This window comes from Eucyclogobius newberryi, unplaced genomic scaffold, assembly GCF_026437365.1.
Source record: "Eucyclogobius newberryi isolate DKJ021-1_F unplaced genomic scaffold, fEucNew1.0.hap1 SCAF_1, whole genome shotgun sequence".
In the NCBI taxonomy this organism is placed as follows: Eukaryota; Metazoa; Chordata; class Actinopteri; order Gobiiformes; family Gobiidae; genus Eucyclogobius; species Eucyclogobius newberryi.
Genome location: NW_027315723.1, coordinates 6845474 through 6866309, shown reverse-complemented (window position 1 = coordinate 6866309; position 20836 = coordinate 6845474). Strand labels below are relative to the sequence as shown.

The following is a 20836-nucleotide window of genomic DNA, read 5'->3' as shown; positions in this document are numbered from 1 at the left end:
TTCATGGCAATATTATTTTCATATACTTTTTCAGTTATATTAAACCTAAAATGTGCATGCCTTATTTTACTAGTCAGAGGCTAGGCTTATTTAGGAATTAGTACAGTAAATAATGTATCAAATCTGCCTTTTTTAACACCAGAAACCATTTTTTATGATTTTGTATTTGTATAAGAACCTTTTTTAGCATGACTTTTCATGCCACAAATACTATTTAAAATGTATAAACTTATTACAGCGTTCGGGTTTTAACTGAATAAAATAAAATAACACTCGAAGCACTTTTGAAATTGTCTTTTATAGAAGAATAATTATTATTTAGAATGATACGTCCTTTTTAACACTTCTGCAAACAGCATCATCTTGTGGTGAGTTGGAGGAAAAGCAGGACTAAGTGCATTTTTCTGCAGCTTCTTCCTTCTCAATTTGAGACATTCCCAAAGGATTGAATTAAACAACTCTCTTAAGTTTATGGTCTTCAGCTGTCCGTCAATGGTGAGGTAAAACGTGCAGCAGCAGCAGCAGCAGCAGCAGCAGCAGCAGCAGCAGCACAACAGCAGCAGCAGCAGCAGCAGCAGCAGCAGCAGCAGCACAACAGCAGCAGCAGCAGCAGCAGCAGCAGCAGCACAACAGCAGCAGCAGCAGCAGCAGCAGCAGCACAACAGCAGCAGCAGCAGCAGCAGCAGCAGCAGCAGCAGCACAACAGCAGCAGCAGCAGCAGCAGCAGCAGCAGCAGCAGCAGCAGCACAACAGCAGCAGCAGCAGCAGCAGCAGCAGCAGCAGCAGCAGCAGCAGCACAACAGCAGCAGCAGCAGCAGCACCAGCACGGGGCAAGGCAGGATCCACTCTGTCCAAGTTGGGAAATCCAAAGAAGTAGGAGATCCGGATGGCGTGACCCTGGAGTTTTTGGAAAGTACTAAAGGAACATTGCAGATTTTTTGCCAGAGATGAGAAGGAGATCGAAAATGAAGCTGTGAAGAAGAAGAAAGGCACAGCAGCACTCTGTGTCAAAGACCCTCAGGAGGAAACAGCCGTACACAGAACAGCCTGTCTGCAGTGTTTGCTGTCAACCAGACATTCTCACAAAGATGAAAAGGATGTCACTCGCAGGTGAGCAAAGTGCACGTTTACAAAAGTAAAGCTGAATATACCACAGATTGCACAGTACTTTACAGAAGGTAAGTCTAGAGAGTCACTGTCACAGGAAACTGTTGAGTTTCCTTTATGAGGTTTGCATTTTAGACTCACTGCAGACCCCACAACCTCGTCATTAATCTGCCTCTGTGTCCTTTCTTTATACACATGTCGTACACATGTCGTACACATGTCGTACACATGTCGTACATATGTCGTACACATGTCGTACACAGTTTTGCTCTTTCTACCACTCTGGACTGCTCAATGTGGAGGAGGTTGTAACTCGACCGTGTGAGAAACATGAAAACTACTATCGACATGAATGCAAAGGGCTTTGTAAGTTACGCTTTTTGTTACTATTTGTTCTACTTTATTCCTTCATATTAGAATACTTTAGATTGCATGTATATATGGATAAACTTGTATCTGTGATGCTGTTGATCTGGACATGTCCACTTTTCAGACGTAGCATCTTTCAGGCTCTTGTGTTTTTTCAACTCTCTTAAAAATTGCGTATTGTTATTACAAACTGGTAAAAACATTTACTGGGAAAAGAGTATGAGATTTAGTCATCGATAATTGTTGAATGGATAACATCTAAACTATTTTTATGATGTTTTTTTAGCGATCAGTGTTTCCAAAGGATAACTATGTTGTGCATCGTTACACAAGTAGCATCCTCTGTGACAACGACCCCGGGAGATAACCAGATTTCTATTTCTTATTTGAGAATAGATAACAAGAAACCAATCGATACTCAAATTAGCAGACTTTCAAAAGGCCTTGATCTAAAACAGTTGTGTTTCTTGAGGCGGTTGCTCGACACATTATATTATCTGCTGGTGCACTCCAAGGTGTGTGGCGCACTGGCGCCAGCTAGTGGTGACAAGCGGAACAGCACAGTCAGAGCCAGAGGCAAGTACAGCTACCGTAATCTATTACATGTACAAGTATCGCTGCGAAATATTTATTTAAGTTAAAGTTTGAAAGAAGGGATTATCCCTGCAACAAAATTATTTATTAACAATATAATGTTTCGACCCTCCGTCCTTCTTCAGAAAAATGGGGAAATGCATGTAGTATTTGTAATTAGTATACTTTTCTTTCCTCCTCTGCCTATTATTGTATTAAAAATATGAAAGTAATGGAAAAAAATAACCAAAAAACACAGATACATATAGATATAGAATAGATACATAATCATACATAAATCACACATTTTGTCAAAGGCAAAATTTTATTACTAAACACCACAATCTTTATGCATGTCCGATTTGATCATATATTTTTTTATATTTTACTACTATTATTATTATTATTGATGTTGTTTTTCTCCCGGGAACTGAACCAAAACAAGCGGTGACGTCAGCGCGCCAGCCTACGCATCACGTGGTCTGTTACGTAGGCCCTGTGAGCCTCTGGAGCTAAGATGATTTTATCACAAACAAAAGCCTAATCGTAAATAATGTGACATTTAATTTGTTTGGTGACCGAATGATCGGGACCGCTTCAAACATGAACCCCGCAGAGAGAACCTGAGCTTTTATTCAGCGGAACCGGCCCAATGAGGAGTTTTATATCCACGGAGCTAACGGTGCTAGCTAAAGGCTAATCCTCAGGTTTGTATTTTTAATCATTCTGCAAAATACAACCAGTAACTTTTATTTTGTCTGTAATTTACTGTATGACATAGTTTATTGTATTTGTCTTCTCATATTCTGAAAAAAACTAAAAATTTAAAAATCGTCTTCAATTTTAATATTAGAAAATGTATTTAAGGTTGTTTTTTACGTGTACTTTTTTGTGAGCGTTTTTAATTCTCTCTTTAATGTTTAGTTTTCCAGGTAAAATGACGACTCCGTTTAAAATTCCCAAAAGAGCTCCTTCTGACTCTGGCTCGGTACAGATGACCTCTCCTCTGTCCAGACTGCAGAGACCCACTGACCAGTTTGAGGTGAAATGATTAAGCATTTCTTTGTTTAAGATGAAACTGGTTATATGTGCGTTAACAAACAAAATCAGTCGGATGTGTTTGTGTTCTACAAATGAATAATGTCAAATGACCAGGAAAAAGCCTGTTGTTCTAAAAGGGGTAAAACAGACCCTTTAGAAGATTGTAGACACAAACAGTGTCGATTCCAGAAGTGAGTAGAAGTGACGTGGAACATGGTGGGATTTCAACGAAGAAACCTCAGAATATGACAAAATCAAGGAGGTTTTGTTAAACGAAAACAGCTCAGACTTGTTTGATATCAGAGCCTGGATTAAAGACATTCACTCCTGTATCTTACTTTAAGATATTCCTTTATTGTCCCACATGGGGAAATGTCATTGATGCAACGCAGGTAGATACAGAGGTAGATACAGAAGAAAAGAACAGATCACTTATAGGAAGTTTGAAAAACACTCTCAGTAGAAGATCTCTTATAAACAAAAACTCCTATAGACAAAACCTCCCATTTCCCAACAAGGGATGGAGGGGAAAAATAATAAAGATAAAAATAAATACATAAATACCATTGCATGTGATCACGACAGTAATTGCACATGAATTTCACAGTAATTGCACATGAATATGATGGAATTGCACATGGTTAAGTCAGTATTGCGAGTGTTCAGGACTGACGAGTGATCTGTATGAGATCATGATAAGACACTTGGCATTTCAGTTAAAGGCGAAATCCTGATTGATTTAAATACTTACTTTTTAAATTCATCTTATCTGCAGATATATTATACACCGAACCACAATGTATCATATAAACCAGGTCAAACATCTGTGGTTTTATCAGATTTGCTCATTTCTACAGAGTTCCTCCTCCAGTGCATTCAGCTGTTGACTCCAAAGAATAATATGAACCCTCAAGCATCATTTGGACATGTTTTAAAGTGGTATTTTTGTGTTTCCTTCAGAGTGTTTCCCTGGCCAAAGACCAGACTCTCAGTGGAAACAGCTCAAACCTGCACAGGTTCAGACTTCATTCACTTTCCAGAAATTCAATGAATGAAGAATGAAATCTTAACTACACCACACTTTGAAATGTTAATGTCATTTTTTCCTTTTTTTTTCCAGTGAAACAAACTCTCTCAAAATGGATCTCAAATCTAGAATTGGACACAAAACAACAGAGCCTTTTTCAAACGGGTCAGTCCTCCTTCATGTTGTGGTTGAAATGATACTGCTGATACTACTACTAATACTACTACTTAGACATGTAACAATAACTGAAATATTGTCATAGTGTCTCATAATAATATTGTATTGTAAACCTCTTCGCTTAAATGCATTGTTTTGCTGCAGCAACGGCTAAAAAACAGAAGGAACTACATAGACCATGATCCTTTGCTCTATTTCAAAAGACATAAAATGATTTAGCACTTTAACCTTTTTGAATCAACCAATTGTGATTAATCAACATATTTTGATAATTATACTTGTTATTTGGACTATACAGACTTTAAAACTCATACGAAAAGACTTTATAACAAGACCGTGGCAAAAAGAATGAAAATTTTTTTGACCGTCATCTTTACACTTTATTCGTAAATATTCTCTATCTTCAAGCCAACCTATTAAAGGTTGTAATAGGGCGACAGAAGGCGTATAGATGAATCATATTTACCAATAAAGGTTTTAATACGGAGACTTTTACGAATACACTTTAAATATTTATATTCTCTATCTATAAGCCTTCTGTCACCGCATTACCACCTTTATTTGGTTGATTTATAAATGAAAAGTCCTATTTACAATTAAATAATCCTTAATTGCAGCCTTACTGCTACTAATACTACTGGGATGGACTTTATTCAACCATTGGAGGGAAATTCTAGTGTTCAGAGTTGTTTGGATTTAGACATAGTATATTAGAAGTAGTAGTTGGGGGTGTGTTGAAATACCTATATATTGTGATACTAAATTTGGTATTATTATTTGGTGTTTGGAAGTATTGATATCAGTTGCCATGAGAAATGTTTGGTGTAATTTTCCATATCAGTTTGTGACAAAACTACAATTCTGCAACTTGTTATTGCAAAACATTTGATATATTCACTCTTTTGATGATTAAAATAGGGTGTATATGTGTTTCATTATAAGTTAGTGCAGGCTGTGGTTTAACATTGAAAAGCTTTGTTAAAAGTATTGAATTACGTATCTCATTATATATAGATTATTACATACATCACAATATCTCATGAGGGACTCTGTTATTCACAGCCCTAGAAGTACCGTAGTAATGTTAGAGCCTAATGAACTATCTCCTCAGGGACCTAAGGGCCCGGCCTCCTCCATATGACTCAAAGGATTTTATCTGGACTGTGACCTTTTAGAGAACATTTTATAATAATGATTGTGATTTGACTTGTTTGTATTTTGATTTTGAATGGATCTTTTCCTGTTTTGTAAAGCACTTTGAATTACTTTGTGTACGAATTGTCCTCTACAAATATACTTATTATAGTAACTGAAGTAGTAGTAGGAGCTGTAGTACTTATGGTCCTCATAGCTGTTGCTGATGTTGTGCGTCCTGTAGATGGCGCCCTAAGCGAGCCTCAGACCGGATCCTGGCTCCTGTTACTTCTGCTTCTAGCCCCAATGTGAAAAATGACAAAAGTGTGGATTCTCCTCTGGAAAACTCTCTCTCAGGTCAGACACTTTTGACTAAAATTGTTTTAGTTGTTATCAAATGGAGTAAAACAGATATACACAAGTATTCATTCATATTATACTTTATATGTCAATATTCTATATCTTGATCCCTTCAGGCACCATATTTGAACCTTTATTTGGTTAGAATGTATTTTAAGTCTCAAAGTACAAGGTAAATTCTGGAATGCATCTGACTTAATAAAGCATTAATATATTACCCTTAATTTGTAGATGGCAGTATTATATAGTGTTTTTTGTCAATGCATTTAAACTGGGGCGTACTTGGTTTAAGTATAAAGGGCTTAAAAACAAACAAATGTGTTCACAGAAATATCTGGTTACAAACCATATTTACTTTAAAAAAAACAAAACTATTTTCTGAAAGATTTAACTTCCTCCTCAGACGCTTGCACGCTGCGACCCATCGCGGTGCGCTCGCTCGATGCTTTGGCCGCGCTGCGAGGAGAACGCCATCGTGGGAGTTCGCCTGTAGACCAGAGGTGCCCCAGGACTCTGGAAACACCAAATAAGGAGAAGGTGAGTGACACAGTGTGACGCAGAGTGGTCAGCATCTCCATTGTCTTGAGTGAACCGTACCGGCCCGTCTTATGGGCTCCAAAGTAGACTCACAGGTACTATCACCCAGAGCAGTCCGTCTCTCTTCGGCTCCAGCCTGGCTTTAGGAAAGGAGGAGCTTCACAAGATGTCAAACAGGACTTCATATTCTGCCAGCCTGCAGTTCTCTACAGCTGGCATACCAAGGGATGGCAACAACAGGAAAAAGGAACATGAGAAACTGGAGAAATACCAAGGGCTCAGAAGAGCTGGAGAAGGCCTGGAAGGTGAAAGTGGTGCCCGTGGTCATCGGAGCCCTCGGGGCAGTGACCCACAACCCGGAGGAGTGGCTACAGCAGATCCTTGGAGAAACATCAGACATCTCGGCCTAGAAAAGTGCAGTGCAGGAACAGCAAAGATACTGATGAACCCTCAAGCTCCCAGGGGCCTCTGGAGGAGGACCGGAGCTTAGAAAAGAGGGATGAGACCACGAGAGGGTGAGAAGGGAATTGAGGAAGTGAGGCACTGGAGGAAGTGCTTGACATTAATATCTTATTAAATGGTGTTCTTTGTTTTTGTATGTTCTTTTCATTTTTAGGTGGATTAATAGTATCTTCTTTTTATTTCCAGAGTAATTTTTCTTGGTCCAAAGTCAACTCTGCTCCTTCATCTCCAGTTCCCTCCACTGCAGCCTCTGACAAAACTCCTTCAGGACCAAAGGTGCAGGTAACTGTGTTTTCCCTTTGTATTCTCTTTCATTCTTTAACTTTTGAGAGTCATATTTATCTAAATGTTTTGGCTTCAGAGCGGTTGGTCGGAGCTCAGTGACGTCCGAGAGAAACAGAGAGAGAAATGGAGACAGTTTAAAGAGAAGAAACAAAACCGGACTCACGCCTCCATCAGGACCCAAAGAAACCAAGACCAGAACCAGACCAGGACTAGCACTACAGCCAGCTCTGAGCCCAGTGAGTCAGGACTGGACCAGGACTGAAACCAAGACTGTACCAAGACTCTTGAAGGTCTTGGTGGTTTGACAGATTGTTTTTGTGAATGCAGTCATTCTGTCGAGTGAGGAAGAGGAGGAGGAGGAAGAGGAGGAGCAGAGTGACGTCAGCAGAAGCAATCAATCAAAACAGCAAACACAGGTGAGAGACGCACAAAACTAAATTAAAAACACAAGCAGCACAGAACATTCAAAGAAACTACCAGTAATCACGGCGGTCCCAGGAGTCCCACCTGGTCCAAAGTCAGATATGTCCATTTCCAAATTAAAGGAATATTAGAGGATATATATATATTTTTTTAGTTTTTTAAAAAAAAAAATACGCACGCACGCGCACACTCACCACACTCACCCCCCACCCACCTGTTCTTTCCAAGACGCCGCCCACCATCAAACCTCGCGCGACGGATTGCATCGCATCTCTCGTCTCCGCAGATTTCCGTCTCTTCTGAACTCGAACTCGTCTTTCTCTGTCATCATGTTTGTGCTGTAACTGAAGGAACTCGCTAAACACACACCGGCATATCAACCACGCATGCGCAGCCAGAGAAACGTGCTGATATCCTGGGAACGAGGCTGCAGGTGTGCAGTTGCACGCAGGGAATGACTGACATGTGGGAGAACTAATCTGCTGTCCACGCCACAAGGAAATGAGACTAGGATTGCGCGCCAAAAATCCTCTATTTTTCCTTTAAGTCTGAATGTGATTTTTTTCTTGTTATTTTAATATTTTTTTTCTTTTTTTTTTTTTTTATTTCAGTCCAGTGTCGTCCGTTCTTTTGCTGCCAAGTGTATGATCCAAACACATCCAATCATTGTGTCCATGGCAGGAGTTTTAAGGCCTAAGTCTGTAGGTCTTTGTTGATCTCAATCCAATATTTCTGACCGACAGGACAGCCCCAAAACACATAATGGTGGGCGTCCATGCAGCCACAGTTCCTCCTGCAGTTGGTATTTGCCTGTGAATAGTGAGCACTTTGACATGGCGTTATGAAAAAACTTTATATATTTTCCAGCCAGAATTCTTTCCATGTAATTTTGTGGTTGGTGGATATTATTCCCCTTGAAAGATCTGATTTATATATCTTAATAAAGATTTCAGTCCACGGGTTACAGTGGTCGTTGCTTGATTATGATAACTCCTTATTTGTAAGTACCTAGAAAAGTCCTGTTTCTCCAAGCCAACGGTTTAGATTATCTTACAATCTGTTATAAAACCTTTATAACATTTTGATTTTCAGACTTTAAATCTTGAGTCTGTGCTGTTAGGTGTAAAACCTTGGTCATAAGCCAACCAGTTTAAGATTTTAACATCTTTGTTGAGTTTGTATGTTTTGATCAGCTCCTTCCATGTTGTAAGCACAGATTTCACCCAGGGATTCTTAACTTCCTCTGAATGGCTCAACCGTCATCTGTCAGTAAGGCCTGTACTGGAACCCCCGGCACAACATTAATATAAATATTTTTCCATTGAGCTTCACATTCTGGGCCACACCAGGACAGCAACGCTCTGATTTGAGCTGAAATAAAGTAATTTTTCAGATGAGACATAACCAAACGTCCTTTTTCTTTTGATAATTGTAAAAGTGAATTGGATTCAAGTTATTTTGCCTTGCCATACAAATCTTGAGATTGTCTTATTCCACGCATGAAATAAAAAGGTTAGGGATACAAATTGGGAGAGAGAATTCTATTCTGACTGAGCAAAGTATGCTTATTTAAAGAATATTTAATTAAGAAGTAAACTAATACAAGCAAACGGTAAAAAGTAAAAAGAGTATAATCCACTAAACTACCTACTACCATAATTTTGGAAATGTGTGTATTTTAGAGCTAATGTTAATAATGAAATGTAATGTGTTGTAATTGTAATGAAATGTGTACTTTTATTACTGTAAAAGTATTCACCTGCCCAGGGACTGCAGATAGAAAATGACATTAGCTAAATCTGGTGCAGATAATCTTTTCTCTAATAGAGAAATTATTTTGTACATGGTCCCTGACAAAAATAGACTAAACTAAACTAAAAATAATGAGAATAATATATTGTGATTTTACACTTTGTAAATATTCTCTGTTTAGTCTTCTTTATCTTTGTTTGGATAAATATGTGTTCTAAAAACCTGTTTGACCAATCAAATATTAAAAAATCATCAGTAGCAGCCCTAATGTTAACAGTTATATTTACTGTGTATATTTCTCTGTTCAAGGTGGTTCCTTCTCTTCCACTCCTCTCCGGTCCTCCTCCTTCGTTCTTGCAGTTGGACTTCTGCTCCTTCCACGTGGGTCTGTCCAGAGCCGAGGCCAATGGGAAAATCACGGTGAGTCCTCAGTAAGTCCCCGGGGCCGGTCGCCGGGGCCGGTCGCCGGGGCCGGTCGCCGGGGCCGGTCGCCGGGGCCGGTCGGCGTGACAGTTCAAGTCCACTTCATTTTTATACACTTTAAGAAAAAAACTAATTCAAATTTTTATGCACACATGAAACAAGAAACTGTTTTGCTGAACCCCTCAATATTAATGTGTCTAATATAAACCCAGGTACATGTAAATGTCAATAAAAGACAAACTAACACACATTCACATTAAATAAACAAATGGAGAACTATAACACAGGCCAGTCTGGGATAGATTCTCTTTTCTTTGACAGGGGAGCGGTCCCCTGGGACCACTGTGAGCAACATCAGACGTGGTCACTGTGGTCACTGTGGCCAGTATCACATCTGTCCATGTTACATGCTGTGTTAAAATATGAAATTACAGCAATTTCTATTATATTACTTCTAATTAAGTGATTTACACTTAAAAAATCTTTGTTTGTGACCTGTGTAGCAGGGGCGGACTGGGTGAAAAAAGTGGTAAAGTAATATTTACTCCTGGTACTCCTATTCATTGCAGGGGGGGTCTGAGGGACCCCAAATAAACAAACAATAGGGGTATTTTTGTGCATTTTAATTTTTTTTTTTTTTATTGAGACAGTCTGTGAATGGCCCATGTTTAGACAGCTCTTGAGATCCACACATGGATTGAACCGTCATTGGCGCCTGCTCCTCAATCCTTTGTGTTCGGCTGATGTTCATGTGTGGTTCTCTGGCTCTAGATGGGCTTTTCCATGTTCAGGCCCTGCTCCTGGATCGGGGCAGGTCTTGGATCTGGACCATGTCTAATGGCTCACATGTGTTTTCCAGTTTCAGTTTGTGTTTTGTTTATTTTAGAGAAAATCCAAAAGAACTGTGGGAAAACATTAGGCACTAATGAGTAAAAGACAACAGTGAACCGGGACAACGGTGAACCGGGACAACGGTGAACCGGGACAACGGTGAACCGGGACAACTGTGAACCGGGACAACTGTGAACCGGGACAACTGTGAACCGGGACAACTGTGAACCGGGACAACTGTGAACCGGGACAACTGTGAACCGGGACAACTGTGAACCGGGACAACTGTGAACCGGGACAACTGTGAACCGGGACAACTGTGAACCGGGACAAACGCTGGGCAGACGCTGGGCAGACGCTGGGCAGACGCTGGGCAGACGCTGGGCAGACGCTGGGCAGACGCTAAGCAGACGCTGAGCAAACGCTGGACAAACGCTGGACAAACGCTGGACAAACGCTAGACAAACGCTGGACAAACGCTGGACAAACGCTGGACAAACGCTGGACAAACGCTGGACAAAAGCTGGACAGACGCTGGACAGACGCTGGACAGACGCTGGACAGACGCTGGACAGACGCTGGGCAGACGCTGGGCAGACGCTGGGCAGACGCTGGGCAGACGCTGGGCAGACGCTGGGCAAACGCTGGGCAAACGCTGGGCAAACGCTGGGCAAACGCTGGGCAAACGCTGGGCAAACGCTGGACAAACGCTGGACAAACGCTAGACAAACGCTAGACAAACGCTGGACAACGCTGGACAACGCTGGACAACGCTGGACCAACGCTGGACCAAAGACAAAACAGAGACTGAACCTGAACTCAACCAGGACGTTGAAGTCTTGGCTCTGCTGAGGGGAAATCCCTGTGAGAACAGGAGTCTCGCTCTGTGAGAAACATACATTTGTTGGAACAAAACCATTTGGACTTAAGCGAAAATCCCACAAAAATGTTCCACAAACCAAAGGAACAGAAACACATGATTCACTGAAGAGCGAGAGAAAAAGGAAAGCGGAGAAGGAAGAAAGGCAAAAGTCGGGCTGGTGACGATCCAAACTATGTAAACATTTTATACAAGTTAAATTTTACAATGTTGTTATTTAACATGTGGCGTTTGTTTACAGTATAATTTTCTTGAACTTGTGGTTTAGCATTAGCCATGTTTACATGAGTTAATTCCACTGGAGCTGTCAGATCTCAAAATAACAGACCTTCCCCTGTCGAAAAGGCCGCAATAATATAATGCTTTGTTTTAAATTATGGCAACGGTTCTTACTTTTTATCAGTTTGAAACTCGTGGATATAATTAATAGATGGATATAAAATTGTGCTGTAGGAAGTGAAAGTGACACAATAGGAGAGAGAAACTAAATGGACTCTTCCAGTGTTGGTAATTTGGCTGGTACTGTTCAATATGTCGGCTCTAATGCATTGTCTATACGAACATCTGCAGCAGCAGCTATGAAAAACCAGGGCAAACTGAGTACAGCACCATGTGTACTGTTCTGTGTAGATAATTAACCCTATAGTTATTACTCATACTGTAAATGACAACCATTTGTCTGCTGTCTACAAATATATCATTTGTGTTTTTAACAGTAGTCTGAACAACTCGATGTAGATATAATAAGTATTAAAGTAATGATTGTAATTGGGGAGGACACACAGCAAGAAGGGACCGGGAGAATATCTGAAGTAAAAATCTGACAAAAAGTAGAATTTGAATTATTAAAGGAATAATGGAGGATTTCTTGCCGATTTGAGAACTCAAGCTGAAGTGCGCGTGCACTTCCCCCGTGTGGAGGCAGAGAAAAGCCTCGCGGCCACACGTGCGTTTGTTTATCAGCGCGACGGATCGCATCACATCTCTCGTCTCCCGTAGATTTCCGTCTCCTCTGAGACAGCTCGAACCTTCTTTCTCCGTCTTAATTTTGTCCCGTACACTGAGGGAACTATATTATGATAGATCCATGCGCTTAGACAAAGGGAAACATGCTCCTCTCATGGGGACGAGCCACACGAGGCTGCAGGTGAGCGGTAAGTGCGTTTTATGATTGATACTTGGCAGTCCACGCCACGAGGAAATGAGACTCAGATTTGGGCCAAAAAATTTTCATTCCACCTTTTAACATAAAAATGCTGGTTATTGAACATGAATGTAATTTGTGTTTCAGATCACAGAGAGCGGCATCACCATCCCAGTCAAAGGTAACATAAACATAAATCTGCCTTTAGAAACATGGCTTCACTTTGATCAATGAACAGTTTTTCAGTCTCGTCTCGGTCCATGTTTCTGATCTGTCCAGGTCCAAGTTCAGGTTCGAGTCTTAGTCCTGGTCCTGGGTCTTCTGCTGAGTTGTGCGTCGTTGCTTCTCAAATCCGAGCGTTTGGTCTGTGGGATGGGGGCGTGGCCAGCGGCGGGTCGCTGTTCTCTGATACCACCCACAGCCCATCAGGCCCCGCCCCCTCGCTGCTCTTCCTGTGGATCACCGATGCCCAGTCAAAACTCCTGCAGGCGGAGCTCAGGGAACTTCAGCTCCAAAGGACAGGTAAAACTGAAACTGGTACTTAAACTGGACTTTAACTGGGACTAAAACAAGGATTACACTACAGGTGGACTGAAACTTGACTAAACCAGCAGTGAAACTGGACTAAACCAGACTAAACCCATGTCTTTCAGACCTCGTGTGCTGTTTCGTGCTGCTGGTGTTGAAGAAGCAGCTCTTGGACTTGGACTCGGCTCTGGTCTTGTCAGTTCTGGATTCTGGGGACTACAGAAAGTCCCGGTCTGAATCTGCATCAGGTCCTTTAGACTGGAGCCAGGGTTTAGTCCTGATCCACACCAGCCCCTCTCCATTGGACTCCCACCTGCTCCGGCTGCTTGGCCAGAAGGAGACAAAAGAGAACCAGGTCAGACGCCCTCTCCAGCTCCTGTGCTCTACTTTCAATAACAATACATCTTAACTCTTTGCCTGCCAAGGACGGACATTTCTCTCTTATAAATCTCAACCGTTGCCGGCCAAAAATGGGAATTTCTGATTTATTTCCATCCAGTGATGCAGTCTTCTCCTGCTCCAACACTCTCACTGCGGTTCAGATCTGAAGTAGATTAGTTTATGCTCCTCCTTAGATGTTTTCTCTGGTTGATGCCAATTATTTGACACACTGACATATTTTCCACGACTACGGGAGTTGTTTTTCTACTTGGTTACTTCAGAAATGAGAATATGATGATCAGTTGAGTTGAAATAGCGTGTTGCAGCTGAAAGATCGTCACCTGCAGCAGTTATCCAGTAGGAGGAGAGGACCTACTGTATTTGCTTTGTTTAAGTGGCAACTTTTTTTAATCTTTTGGACAGGCAGTGTATCATGTGATGGGGCCCCCTGATGCACATATTCACTCAGGACATAACCATACACGTGCAAAACAAGCTATAGGACCCAGGGCCGGGGAAACCCATGTGGTTGACTCTGTGCTTGCTACGCACACATGCTACAGCCGATCGCATTGCTTTTTATCAAATGGATCTCTGGCAAAACTAAAATATTATTATTTATTGGAGATAATTGATATTTTAAAAAGCGGATTATACTGGATCAGAGTTTGAGGGAAAAGAGCAGGACATCAAGACGGATGAGACGGAGACAAACACTTGTGGAGTTATTCTCCTGAGAGGCGGGAGACTCGAGTCAGACTTGAGACTTACTTTGACTTGAGCCTTATGACTTAGAATTACTTGGGTTTTACGGACTAATTATATTTCTAAAGAACTATAATGCGCATAAATGCATTTGTGTTTACTTGAGCCATGTGCTCTTTCGGTTTCACAACTGCAGCGCTTCAAATCGCATCAGGGGAAGACGGAATGAATGTGTGTTTCTATGCATGGATTAAAACCAAACCTGGACTGCCCATCTAAGGCACTGTGAGTTTTCAGCCCGTCCTTCTCATTGTCACCCGGGCCGGGTGAAATTAAGATATTATTTAACAAGAACACTATGGATGAGGCCATAAAGGCGATCTACAGGGTCCAATCGTCACGCCAGTTTTTATGTTACATTGTTAGTCCTTATATTCGTGTTGTGCTTCTTTTTAGCTCATTCGAAAAGACGTTTGTTTTCATTTTCCGCCATCAAAACATTTACCTCTTTGCATTTTTCTGAAGGCTATTATCCTCTAAAGTTACACATGAATCACCCAGATGTCTTGATATAAGTGTGTGAAGTCCGTGACGTCATCTGCAGGAGCTCTAAGCCTTTGTTTGATGTTGTGTTTCTCTTGTGACAGAGTTGTGCTGTGAGGAGCACCAGGAGCCAGCTCAGGTCTGGAGCGACGCAGCTTTCCTCCAGGTAAAATCTTCATTCTCAGCTTTTTGGAAAAAGTTTCAGTTTGAATTATCTTGGGACTTCACAGCCGTGTAGAAATGTCAGAAGGTGCTTAAATGAAAATCAGCATAATCACATTTTAACATGATTAACATGAAACTTTCACATCATTACTATTATGAAATTACGTGGTGCAAAATTATCATGAAATAATGTGATAATAAATGATCCCATTGTTATGTTGTACTTATTATGTACTATTGCATGATTGTATCAAGTTTGCAAAAAGGCAAGGCTGCATGTGCTATGGTTAAGACAGAGCACTGAAAGGATCCTGTCACCCAATTTCTTACCCCAGTAACCCCGGTCATGAAGGTGAACTTTTTCTGGGTAAGCCGAGGCAGCATGAATGGAGTGAGAGGCTAGACATGATAATTATGGATATTACGGGCGCAATACGGGCTGGAGACCCCAAGGACAAAGTGGGAAACACCTCCAAAGGTGTTGGAGAACGACCGAGCCAAGGTCCTCTGGGACTTCCGGATTCAGACAGACAGACTGGTTATGGCGAACCAACTGGACATAGTGGTGGTGGATAAACAGCAGAGGAAACATCTGGAAAAAGGAACATAAGAAACTAGAGAAATACCAAGGCCTCAGAGAGGAGCTGGAGAAGGCCTGGAGCGTGAAGGTATCAGTGGTGCCCGTAGTGACAGAGCACTTGGAGCAGTGACCCCCAAACTGGAGGAATGACTTGAGCAGATCCAGGAAAAACATCAGACATCTCGGTCCAGAAAAGTGCAGGAACAGCAAAGATAATGAAGAACCCTCAAGCTCCCAGGGGCCTCTGGGAGAGGACCCGAGCTTGAAGGGGGATGAATAGAGACCACCCGCAGACGGTGAGGAAGAGTTTACAATTTGTCTTATCAATTCTCATCCATACGGTTATTTCATGATCATTTTGTATCACGTTTTAATGTAAAAACTATCATAAAATATTTAGTATTTAACTAAACACAGTTACATTTCAACGCTTTTGCAGATTTGTGTACCAAAGATGATCGATATTACAGCACTAATAAAGCACACTAGCTCTGTAATATCAATATTGAATTGCTCCTGTTGATTTTGTTCAGGAAGAGGAGGGACTCTCAGTGGAGTTGTGATTAACAATTAAAATTTTTCGACATTAAAACCAATATTGTTTTTGGCTAAATGTTTTAGCCCTGGTGTAGTCCTGGTGTAGTCCTGGTGTAGTCCTGGATTAGCTCTGTTTCCTGTGTTTCTGCTGTAGGCTGATCCAGTACCCAGCGGCGCCCTCTAAAGGCCGCATCTCAGTGAGCTCTGACGACCTACTGTGTCTGAACCAGGGCGAGTTCCTCAATGACGTCATCATCGACTTCTACCTCAAGTATGTAACAATAAAATGAGCTAAAACCAGGACCAATAGACTCAGTTTTATACAAAAACATTCTACATTCCTGAATTGAGGAAAGTGAAGTGGAACATAATGTGATTTCAATAGAGGAAATGGGATTAACCTCAGAATATCACACAAAAATGAACAATCAAGGAGGTTTTGGTAAATAAAAAACACTCATGTGAGTGACATCGGAGCCTGGTTTTTACTGTTGTGATGTACATTATTACTTAATTGTTTATGACGGATTATTATTATTTTACACACACCTACAAAATAAAGGTGTGTGGATTAAATCCAAATAAAAATTGAGGGAAACAATAACAGTTTTTCTGATTTTCTATTTAAACTAAATTACATGAAAACTACATTTGACAATTGGGTATTCTGTTTTGTTTATTTAATATTTGATTACATTTATTTTTAATGTGTCCAAAAGAGGCCACAAGACAAAGGAAGGGGTCTGTGCTGGTCATTGGGAAACATGCCTGAATCTGAGGCCACGCAGTGCATCAGCCGTAAATCTAAATGAAATGTCAAAATGTGGATTCAAAACGAGCAAACCATACATACAACAATGTTATGGTATTTCACATTTGCCTCTTCTGATGACATGAAAAGTGTTCTTATTACCTATACGGCCTATACCTTTACTGCTCTTGATATTACTACGACTACTGTTAAAGCCTCATTACGGCGCATTACCGCAGGCTGCAGTTCCCCCGTTCACCTCTTGTCTCTCTCTGGTTTCAGGTACTTGCTGCTGGAGGGCGTCGGCGGCACCGTAGCAGAAAAGAGCCACGTGTTCAGCAGTTTCTTTTACAAGCAGCTGAGTAAACGGCGTGCAGCGGGAGAGGACGACATCACCTCTGTGCCGTAAGAAGACCGGGACTAGACCAGGGACAAGACCAGGGACACGACCAGGGACACGACCAGGGACACGACCAGGGACAAGACCAGGGACAAGACCAGGACTAGACCAGGACGAGACCAGGACGAGACCAGGACGAGACCAGGACGAGACCAGGACGAGACCAGGACTACAGCAGGACTACACCAGGACTACACCAGGACTACACCAGGACTACACCAGGACTACACCAGGACTACACCAGGACTACACCAGGACTACACCAGGACTACACCAGGACCCACACACCGCTCACATTTCAACACGATATTTAAACCCAACTGACGCAGTGAGTAAAACGACTATGTGGAAAGACAAATCCTATGGTCATGGAAAAGATGTCAGTGTTTTGAGAAGGGTCAAATCATTGGCATCGAGCAGAGAAAACATCTAAGGAGAAACTAATGTACTCCAGATCTGAACCGCAGTGAGAGCCACAGCGAGTATGCTCTGTGATCGATGCTAAAGGAGATCCTGCCTAATATTAGAGAGTGTCACTTTTTCTGTGCTTTTAAAAGTCTAATATGTTAAATACTGGTAATATTAAAAAAAAATCTGATTATGCAATACACAAAAACATGTACGCACGTAAACTATGAGCCATGTCTGTACTTCTCAGGATCCTTTGATTGTATTATCTGTTTTGTTTTGTCAGAGACTGCCACATGAGGCACCAGAGGGTCAGAACGTGGACCAGAAACGTGGACATCTTCACCAAAGACTTCCTCTTTGTGCCTGTCAACCAAGAGTAAGACATTTGTGCTGCCACCGCTCTCCAGTCCTCAGTCCTGGTTCTGTTTTTGCAACGATCGGATCCACATAACTTCAGAGCTCAGTATTTTTATTAAACGATTCAGTCCATCCAAAAGTCATGCTCAATCTGCGGATCTACTCTGAAAACTCTCATATTTACCTTACACTGACTAAAGCCTGTCCTGTTTATCCATTTGTTTGCTCTGTTTTAAGTTTTGCTCTGAGACTATACATCTTTATTATCCCAACAGCCTTTTAATGGGCCCTAAAAATCCTATTGTTAGCTGACTGCAGCCCCTTCATCTCTGATTAGTATATGATTAGCGTCTGAACGACCAGGGCTGATACCACGCCGAATCTTTAAAATGCAGTATATTCACGTTAAACTGAACCTTAAACCTCCCATTTCTGTTTAAAGAGGTGTTCTCTCTTTTTTTGTCCTCCTTTACTCCTCTTTCAAACCTTTTTTCCTATACACGCGCTCGCACATCCGGGAACTTGTGCAGTGGCAACCGAGTCCGCCATTTTCAAAGGGGCACAACAGCACGTCTATGTCATGGAATCAGACATACGCCGATGCTATTCCGTAACACATCGAGAACACAATTCAACCTAGAATATGAAACGACACAGAAACATCAGACATTTGTGTGGCATGCATGGGAGAAAACGCGGGGACTTTGTCAGCCAGGCCGTTGTAAGGAGCCTGGCTGACCCTCCTGCGTCTCACCCCCGCGTCTCACACCGTTTTTTCCCATGCTGGTTGGTTTTATTAGATATTCTGGAATAGGCGGGTCACATTTCTCATTGGTCAGCCTCACATCAAGGCACTTGGTATTTTTCCGTAGAGATAAAGCCTGCAAGGGGGGGTGCAACTCCCCCCCTGGGGCAACATTCTTTGGCCCATCTTTACGACCCCTTCACAAATAAATGCAGTCACACACCCATTCTTCTCTTAGACTAATGATGCAGATAAAATATCACTATTATGCAGATAAAATACATCACAGAAATATAATCATATATTCACATTTTATCACAGTCTACTACATACAAAATCCAGGAAATATGAGGCCAAAAATGCCAAAAACCTGCGTTCTGTCAGGACATTGCTCTGTAAGGTCATTGTTCTGTTAGGACATTGCTCTGTAGGGTCATTGTTCTGTTAGGACATTGCTCTGTAGGGTCATTGTTCTGTTAGGACATTGCTCTGTTTACTGACCAAGAAAAGTGAGCTTTGTCGTGTACCTTAGTTTGCCGTTATCGTCTAAAGAATCAAACTATTCGTAGCTCATTATGCCGTAGAAAAGGATGCAGTCGTGTTGGTTTTTATATATCGCGTGCCCCTTTTAAAATGGCCGCTATGGGGAAGTCCCGGCTGTACGACGTCACCGCCAACGCATGTATCGTTATAACTGAAAAAGAGCAAACATATTTATAAAGTCCAAATGTAAGTGTTCAAATATTTATTTTATTTGAAGCAGGAGATAAAGAGGAAGATGGAACACTTAACCAAAAAAACAAGCCTATGCCCAAAAATAGAAACAAAATAACAACAGGGAGAGACAGAGCAGCCGGGCCCTCCATTTAAAGGCTCCCGAGAGCGCGAAACCAAACTGGGAGCCGACCTATGAAAAAACTGAAAAGATGGATTAAACGATACCTACCAAAAACAGGAATATATATAAAGACTAATCTAAGAAACAGAACAGTCTCACCACCTATGTCTCTTTACTACTTTCCTAGATGGCGGGATTACACTGGATTATTATAGAATGTTTCTTTTACTCCTCAGAGCTCACTGGTTCCTGGTGGTGGTGTGTTTTCCTGGACTGGAAGAGCTCAAACACGAGGATTTCAGCCCCTGCTCAGGTAACTAGAAAACTCCTTTTAAAATGGACCTTTTTTGAGATTTTGGCCTTTCCCTCAGCATTGGAATGGTGAGTTTTTGATTGGTTAATCCATTTTTCTTTTGGTGCTTCTGTATTGACCTTTCTCTGAGGCTTCTTTTCTTTTGTCCCCCCCTTAGGCCTTAGTTATTTTATTACTTGGTTTACGGATCCGCCGCACTTAGATTATTGATTTCTGCAATATAAATAAAACAAATTATTATCTTTTTTTTTTTTTTTTTATAAAGTACCGCCGTCAACGCAAAATAGCCTAAAATGAAATATAAAAAGCTGTATTAAGTCAAAAGATAAGAGCGCGTGAAGCAATTTTTCGTCAAACTCCCGCGTGAGTCTGGGACGGAGCCCACGCGTGGCCCCGGGAGAGCACAAGAAAACGCGCGCGCCCGTTTCCTTGTCTGCTAGGCGTAGCGCAAACTAATTTACATCACAAATCCACATTTTAAACCCGTTTACCACATTTTTGCCAGCGCATTTTGCCGTGACTAAGAGTGCACACTTAGAAGCGTCTGTTCTACTGATGCAAAACACGCTAAATCCACTGTTACACGCTCCTGCGCGCCGCGTCTCCCCCTCCTCCTCCCGTGGTGCGTTTTGGGTAAACAAGGAAGAAAATTCTTTTGAAATTGAAATTATATTTTGCCCGCCTGTTCAATATATTTCATTTAAAAATACGTAAACCAAGTAATAAAATAACTGCGGCCTTATATGTCAAATACTTCAATAGAATATAAAAGCATATCATTTGGCTTCTTTAATGATCTGTCGTTGGTTTTGTTTTTCAGACACAGTGAGACCTGGGTTTGGACTCCGCTCACAAACTCCTCCAGTAATAAAAAAATAATAATATCCAAACACATTAACCCATAACCATAACACTACAGCGATTTAAAGTTGAATGTGTATGTTTTATTTCCAGGAGTGCACTATGAAAGGCTGCAGGAAAAACAGGGTCTTAAAACGGTAATTTAGTGGTAGTTCAGTCCTTGTTCAGTCCTGGTTTAGTCCCAGTTCAGACCTCA

The 20836-nt window shown here is 41.4% G+C and overlaps 1 protein-coding gene and 1 long non-coding RNA gene across 2 annotated transcripts in view; both read left to right on the top strand.

Moving 5' to 3' along the window:
• The first annotated feature begins 1216 nt into the window (after positions 1–1216).
• LOC140364466 (uncharacterized) lies at positions 1217–1930 on the top strand. The gene is made up of 3 exons (XR_011927705.1): positions 1217–1315; positions 1371–1473; positions 1763–1930. It is a non-coding gene; the product is annotated as an uncharacterized lncRNA (long non-coding RNA).
• Positions 1931–2516: 586 nt separating this feature from the next.
• Positions 2517–20836, top strand: part of senp7b (SUMO specific peptidase 7b) — a 24288-nt gene continuing 5968 nt past the window's right edge. The window contains exons 1-20 of the mRNA XM_072450677.1: positions 2517–2756; positions 2974–3091; positions 4051–4106; positions 4211–4282; positions 5673–5785; positions 6192–6325; positions 6974–7069; positions 7149–7308; positions 7400–7488; positions 9557–9667; positions 12673–12706; positions 12805–13047; positions 13179–13408; positions 14787–14848; positions 16119–16235; positions 16998–17120; positions 17810–17902; positions 19703–19779; positions 20600–20643; positions 20734–20777. Coding sequence (XP_072306778.1) covers positions 2987–3091; positions 4051–4106; positions 4211–4282; positions 5673–5785; positions 6192–6325; positions 6974–7069; positions 7149–7308; positions 7400–7488; positions 9557–9667; positions 12673–12706; positions 12805–13047; positions 13179–13408; positions 14787–14848; positions 16119–16235; positions 16998–17120; positions 17810–17902; positions 19703–19779; positions 20600–20643; positions 20734–20777 — 2003 coding nt within the window. The 5' untranslated portion in view covers positions 2517–2756; positions 2974–2986. The remainder of the gene's footprint in view (positions 2757–2973; positions 3092–4050; positions 4107–4210; positions 4283–5672; positions 5786–6191; positions 6326–6973; positions 7070–7148; positions 7309–7399; positions 7489–9556; positions 9668–12672; positions 12707–12804; positions 13048–13178; positions 13409–14786; positions 14849–16118; positions 16236–16997; positions 17121–17809; positions 17903–19702; positions 19780–20599; positions 20644–20733; positions 20778–20836) is intronic.